We start from the raw sequence: 7,885 nt of genomic DNA on the forward strand, positions 1-7,885 counted from the left end.
AGTTCTTATTACTCTCCAAAGGCCATGATCAGTTGGATCGGTATCCTTATTCAAGCAGTTCTTATTACTCTCCAAAGGCCATAATCAGTTGGATCGGGATCCTTAGTCAAGCAGCTCTTATTACTCTCCAAAGTCCACGATCAGTTGTCATGGCTCTGTTGCTTGCCGTTTTTTTTTCACCAAACTAAATGGTGGTGTAAATTTTTAGGGTTATGTACAGTTTGCATGACCTAGCCCTTGTAAAGTTTCCTCATTTAGATGAGCACATATGATCAAAAGTGTCTCGGTAGTTTCAGCAGCGCCGTCTATATATATATATATATACACACACATATATATATGTGTAGTCCTTCTTTAGCTTTTGTTCTTTCATAATGAAACATTTATAATAATTGTGGTACTGGGCATTTACTTTTTTTTGTGATGGTGAAACTTGGGGTAACTATAAACTATGATGTAACTACCCAAACGAACGTGCGCAAACATTGACTATGGTAACATTGAATGCAGGGTGAAGACTTTGTTAAATTTGAAGGAAACTCATCTGTACATTTGTTAAAATTTTGTTTATAAACACGCACGAACACGAGATATTTTATGAATGTTCCATTAGGTTGCAACATGTGAAGGTGAACAATAGGTTAGATGTTAAACTTAAAAGAAAATCAACGATAATCATAAGCAATGTGAAGCCTGTTTATGAAATACTACGTTCTGTGTGGCTAACGACTATATATATAATAAATTCTCAATCCTTCTACTACATTCTCTCTTCTCCTTTGACCCCTACTTCACAGTCGTAACCTCTTTAACCATTCCTGTATGTTCGAAGGTGAGCAGGTGTCTATTTCAAAGCTAAATCACGTGAACTCTCGTTTAATGATGTATGGAGCGCGTGACCTAGAGGCCGAGACCTCTATGAAACGTATGTATTCGCGGTAGCAGAGGCGAACAATGCTGCATCCTACAAACAGTGGTCATAATTACTGGGTTTATTGACCAGAATCACGTTGACATTTTTGTTAGCAGCGTCCCAGTCATTTCCTCACCACTAAGTATAAAGTCAAATTATAATAATTAACACTGAAAGAAAAATGATGTTGTAAAAACCAGGGTGTTCAGAATTTGAATTTTGACCTTTACTGCCGACAGAGGGCAATCAGCCGTGAGAGTTGTTGGGGCACGGAAACATCACGTTGTATACTAACGTTTTGCCCTTAGACAAGTTGTTTGTTTGGTTTCTGAAAGATATTCTTTTTTCAACAATTAATTTATTTTCATTAAAATAAGTAATCGCTAAGTTTTTAAGCTATTTTCAGTTTCATTTTTACATTGTAAAATGTCAAATGAATTATAATTGTCAAAATTTGATCATAAAGTTACTAATAAAAAAAAATACAGAAATGTACCCTAAACAATAAAATAGGCTGTCAAAACTGGAGGGGTAAGGTTAGTGGTTATCCAAATTAACCTTAGTATAAGAAATAATGTCCTAAATAGACTGAAATTTATCCATTATGAGCGTTCTAAACATGGGGTATTAAAAACTTAACAGGAATGAAAAAGAAAAAAAACAAAGGTGTGCCTTAGTGACAAAAAGACTTTCCATTGCTGTGACAATTACAATTTTTGATGACTGACTTCTATCTACATATTTCTGATGACCGACTTCTATCTACATATTTCTGATGACCGACTTCTATCTACATATTTCTGATGACCGACTTCTATCTACATAGCCGGGTGGTTAGGACGCTCGACTCGCAATCTGAGGGTCGCGGGTTCGAATCTTCGTCCCACCAAAAATGCTCGCCTTTTCAGCCGTGGGGGCGTTATAAAGTGACGGTCAATCCCACTATTCGTTGGTAAAAGAGTAGCCCAAGAGTTGGCGGTGATGACTAGCTGCCTTCCCTCTAGTCTTACACTGGTAAATTAGGGACGGCTAGCGCAGATAGCCCTCGTGTAGCTTTGCGCGCAATTCAACAAACAAACAATCTGTTAAAAATATAAATAAAACACTTAATCCTGCATATTAATAACTTACTTAGCTTTGTAGCTTTTTTGATAGAACCAGTTAATAACTAACTGTTATTGATGGGTCATATATCTATATGTATATATCTTAAACAGCGACTCAAGTTTGACTGACATTTTATACGATGGTGCATCATTTGGTAAGTTACATTTGGAAGTTTACTTTGGAGTAAAAGAAAAAATCTTTTTTTTTTCAAAAATATAAAATTTTTGGTGTCAAAAACACTTTGAAAACTCTTGGCTTCAGACAGAAGATTAAAACTCTAACCTAGCGATTAGTGTACAAGATTTAATTAAACATAATAAAAAATTTACGTCTCTTATTTTTAGCTCGAATCTAAGAACAAACTATGAATTACCATTGCTTGAATAAGGGTGTATTCTTTTAACCAGAAAACATAGTATGTGTATGATTTTTTTTCGTCTTAAGATATTGATTTGCTTCAACTATGAGCTCGCAGTAGATTTAGAGGTTATGATAAGCATTTTATCCAACGACTGGGAGTCTTATGGACAACGTAATGCATCGAATCCCATTGTTAAGCCACAGTTACATTCTCTAAACCGAAATTATAAAATTGATATGCAGAGGCGCTATATAAATACTTTTAAAATAAACTCATTAATTCTTATCTCTTGTCGAAGAAACCCTAAAAAAAAAACTCTCTCTCTTAAGTGATCAAAGAATGAACGTCAATAGGTGACAATGACGTACTGATTTTTTTTTCTTTGTACGAAATGTATAAATGTTAAATAATATATTTTTTATACTAGTTATCTCCAAAATTGAAGTTCACAGAGGTGCATAAGGTACCGAGTGGCATCGTATTTTAACATGTTAAAAGGCTTAACTATCGCACAGTAGTTATAAGCTCTAAGTCTGTTGCGTTGGCGTAGCACACTACACAATGTTTTATCTTCTTCTTTTTGTATAATCCAATATAGGCTTACCATTTCTATTGAGATTGAAATTTTTCATCCAGTTAATAACATCTTAATTTTTTATTCAGAGTGTAAACAGTGAAGTTCTTTTATAATAGGTGTAAATGATCCTCTAAAGTTTGCATTTATTGATAATTTTATCCTTGATCAACGCTCAAACTTCAAAAATGTCGTTTTAAGAACTAGAATGTTGAACCTCATACAAATTGTTGACTTAGGTTAAACAGTTTGTTATGTATGAGGAATTATCTCCACATTGTTGCTGCCGACACGGGCTAGATCTGGTAGTCTTTATCCTCTGATTTTGTTGGGTGTCAATTACTTTTTTTTTTTTTACAGGTGGTTATAACTTATACTTACTTTGGACATAGTAGTTTGATCTGGAAGCCATTGACTTCAGTATGTTTTCAAAATATTTAAGCCAACAAAACTTGTAGGTTAGTCACGCAATCATGAAAAAAAAAATGTCTTGTGGCAGAAAACTGAACACAAGTGTCATCCACTTGTCAGTTCATATGCTGTAATCTCCAACGTGGCTGAAGTTATCACTTAGGCCATTATCTATATAATGGTATTCTTTTGATAAGCCTGAGGTCACATTAAGCTTTCTTAAATTCTTGGCTTGCTGAAGGTCGATCTTGAAAAAACTTGAACCTGTTGTTCTGCTCCAGTTAGCTAAGAAGTTTCGAGTTTGTTGCTCATGATTATCAACCTTATTCGATTATTTAAACTTTAAGCGATTACTGGACTAACACGTGCATTCAAATGTTCTTATTATGAATGGAATGAGTATAAACCGATAATTTTTTTCACTTGTGTATATTTTTGTGTAATTTGTCGTATTTCTGTGTGTTTTGTTCAAATAATATTGTCTTCCAGTGGCTCAGAGATAAGTTTGAAAACTTATAATGCTATAATTCGGGGTTTGGTCTTTACGGCTAACATTGAAACACATTTTGCGTCATTAACTTAAAGTCAGTGTCAATATTTTAAGAGCTTGACCTTTTAGCTCAGTGATGAGTTCTTGCTTGGTTTTTGAGAGGTACTAAGTTCGATTCCTGATAATGGACCACCATGGACATAGCATATGTTAAACATTTGTCAGGAGTTCAATTTTTAAAGAGAACCCATCCCTTCTTCTAGGTATGTTCGGATATTTGACCTTTATGTCCAACATTAAACGTGTCACTTAATTTCCTTATGTCCGACCGTTTCAATTGCTTCAGGGTTTTCGTAAGGATGGATTAAATAATTACTAGCTACTGTTTATTTCAACGTCCATGAACCTTGAAATACAAAATACAATTTCATGTTATTTAAACATTTAATGTATTTTACTTCCTGTTCCAATCAGAATAAGATAAACGTGTGTCAGCATTTACATCATAATTGCAAACGAACATTTAAAATCACTGTTTCTTTTTTTTGTTTTTTTAGAACTTCCGAGAACAGTCGATTGATGGATCCAGCTTACCACTTCTGAGTGAAGATCATTTAAAAACGTATCTAGGGATGAAACTTGGACCTGCATTAAAACTTCGGTCAACAGTAGCCAAAAAAATAGGACACTGTGTAGTCTGTATGCATTGCATCCACTGTCATTCGGAGGAATACGAAAAACAAAACGAATGGTCAACATTGGGAAAATAACATTAAGAACATCAGCACGTGGAACAGCATTATTCGTCTAAATTACAATATAAAAACTTAAAAAGAACCTATTATACAACACAAAACTCGCCGATTATTGAAGATTGAAGTGTGTCGTGTGAGACGATTGGTACAAAATAATTAAGACAATCTTCATTCGGTGATAAAACTTACCAGGGCCTTCCAAACTGAACAAACAGCCAATAGAATATCACCGATGTGGAACCTTTTAAAGATACATGGAACACTTAGACTGTACACGGTGACCAACTTTATACTAACGAACATGTTTTTGTTCTGCCTCTCAACGTTGTAAGTTCAAACCAGGATTCAAATTCGCGTTTATTAAACAAAATTTGCGTTAATTCTATAACCGCAAAACAAGAGGGAGACGTCTTTCATGAGTAGACAAAAACGTTATAAAAAGGAGAACTGATACGTTGCGAAAAAAGTGGAACTGTTTTTTACGATATATGAAAATCTGATTTATAATGAAGGGGCGTTATAACTGTTTCTCTCTCTCTTCCCCCACCCCCATTTTGTAAAATATTATTCTTACACTTAGTATATACTTTTTTAAGAAACTTGATCGAAGTTTGACGTGAATGGTGGTCTGATTGAAGTATGGTACAAATATTACCGGTGTATCTATATAAAAAGTATAATTTATAGAAATGTTTAGATATTATAGTAGTATTGTATGTTTACTTTCAATTGTGAAATTAAGAGAAGGTTGTGTATATAGATATATTATTGACTGCTTGATTTAATTGTAAGAAAAACTGCACAGAAAATCTTTGTCGGTTATTCCGTAAGTGTCCATAATATTTTTGACAAATAGAACATTTTCGTCTCGACTGTATTTTCACGAGAAACAACAAGTAGCGTTCCTAGGACAGGTAAATGTTACATAATTTTATTTGCTTGGAATTATTGTCTTTCAACATCTTTCTGTTTTTTTTGTTTTATTAAGGTTTGGTTTCGGGAAAAACTTTATTAGTGATAACCACGGGCAAAGTGACACCACATCTGTAAGTGCAAAAAAAGGCCTAACGTGAATTAAGCCTACTTCTCACTTATACATATGGCGTAGAACTTTATGAATGGCCATAGTAGAAGTATCCTTTCTTCAGTTCTCAGGAACGAATATGTTGGCCCCGTTATTATGTATTCAAGCTAACTCAGCCTTTCCAAAGACAGTATTCGTCAAGAAATGAAACTGTAAAACCGGTATAGAGCTTTTATACTGGTGTCAACGAGTCCAACTCGTCACAGTATTGTGTTCATTATAATGTATGGTTGTATTAACTGTGATATACATTGTATGAAATTTTGTGCTGTTCCAGCTAAAATTTTCGCATAAACGTATGGTTTCAATAGGTGATTTATTTAATTTCTTTTCCTTATGGTGTTTTTTTTTTTTTTTTTTTTACTGTCATGTTTTAAGTTTTGGTTTTGTTAAGAATAAGATATGTAACTGTTGTATGTATCTTAGCTGAGACGAGAGAGACAGAACCCCTTACTACCATTATGACAGATTATCAAAAAATAGAGAAAAGATTAAAATTTTTTATCGTCTAAAAGATATTTATAAAATGTTTTTGTGGAGAAGTGCTTACTTTCTTTGATTTCAATGTGTTGTTTATAATCAAAACATGCAATTTAACTCAGTAGTATTGTAAACTGAGAATAGCGTCCACAAAGATGTTCCGTTGGAACTTGACAAATTATCGAGTGCAAAGTAGGCCTAAAGAGAGAGAAAGTGAAGCCTACTTTTATCCTATTAAACGTTAGCATTTCGAGACTAATTTATTTGAAAGTCATTCAGAAACCTTCACTCTAAAAAGTCTCTAACTGCCGAACAATGAATATAACAAAAAATCATAAGTAAAATTCATATCACGTTACATTCTCCAACTGCGCATGCCCATGTACATATTTCGACTTCTCAACTTCAAGAAATAAAGATAACATAATGTAATGATTTTGAAGAACATATAAAATTATTGCTTTATTGGAAATGGACTTTTTAACCTAAATAACAACTTATGTGCAAGGGGGTTAAATATCCAGGTCGGATACCCCCAGGATTCAAGTATAGCTGTGCTTGATCTACTAACCAGTTGGAAGACAACCAATCAGCAGTGACTGTTAACTGAATAGCAGGATTGACTGCCACTTTTATAACTCGCCCATAGCTGAAAGTATGAAGCGTATTCAGTGTTACCACCTCTGGAAACCCTCGTTTCCTCGATACGAACCCAACACATTCGATAATTTCTACCTTATAATGTGATTCAAAAGAAAACGTTGCATTTTGCATAAGATAAATTTATAGATTTGGACTCTGAATTTTATACTGATGAAAACAACAACAAAAAAAAGCGTTTGAACTACTGACAAAGGATGCTAATCTTAATTAACCTTCTAAATCATGAAATAAAATTACGTTTGAACTATTAACGAAAGGGTGCTAAGCCTAATTTACCTTCTAACTCATAAAATAAAACAAAATTCCGGGAATCAGTAGAAACACTACTAAGATATGAATTGGTTTAATAACGGTTTTTTTTGGGGGCTCCAAATGCGTTCTTAAAAGATTTGACCCTGGTAAAATGAACTGTGGTGAGGAAATGAATATGCTGGCTCGTATAAATCATTCGGTAGTTTTTATATTATATTTTCATTCTTAAGCTTCAGGCCTAAGTCATCAGAGATGTAACAACGTTAAACTGTGGTCAATTTAAAATAAACGTTCAATATAAGTGATTATATTGTTTCCCCCCAGCTCTTCCATAGTCTGACCCCCCGCGAATTAATATAAAATCCGATTTGAAATAAAGTAAAACGGGTTATGTTTTTCCAAGTAAAACACTTGACAAAAAAAAGATATCACCACTGTTTTTCCAAGTAAAACACTTGACAAAAAAAAGATATCACCACACACAAAAAAACAAAACATGATGAATGCATTTTTGGAACTAAAATTGTTTTGAGTTATTCTCATTGTATTGTGCCTGTGTTTTATTTTTGCATGTAAAATATATATATATATATATTGTTCCTGGCATCGTGATATATGAGAAGGACCTGTTGCTTCTGAGAATTTTTGAACTTTGATTCCAAAGATACTTGGTATATTTACAGAGTGTATTGAGAAAGGCCCGGCATGGCCAGGCGACTAGAGCGCTCGACTCGTAATCTGTGGGTCGCGGGTTCGAATCCCCGTCACACCAAACATGCTCGCCCTTTCAGCCGT

General features: G+C 34.0%; 1 protein-coding gene across 1 annotated transcript in view; it reads left to right on the forward strand.

Moving 5' to 3' along the window:
- LOC106468295 (polyhomeotic-like protein 2) overlaps window positions 1-4,676 on the forward strand; it is a 54,099-nt gene extending 49,423 nt beyond the window's left edge. The window contains exon 3 of the mRNA XM_013928714.2: window positions 4,414-4,676. Within this exon, the coding sequence (XP_013784168.1) occupies window positions 4,414-4,626 (213 nt within the window). The 3' untranslated portion in view covers window positions 4,627-4,676. The remainder of the gene's footprint in view (window positions 1-4,413) is intronic.
- The last annotated feature ends 3,209 nt before the right edge of the window (window positions 4,677-7,885 follow it).

This window comes from Limulus polyphemus, unplaced genomic scaffold (assembly GCF_000517525.1).
Source record: "Limulus polyphemus unplaced genomic scaffold, Limulus_polyphemus-2.1.2 Scaffold2952, whole genome shotgun sequence".
NCBI classification, from domain to species: Eukaryota; Metazoa; Arthropoda; class Merostomata; order Xiphosura; family Limulidae; genus Limulus; species Limulus polyphemus.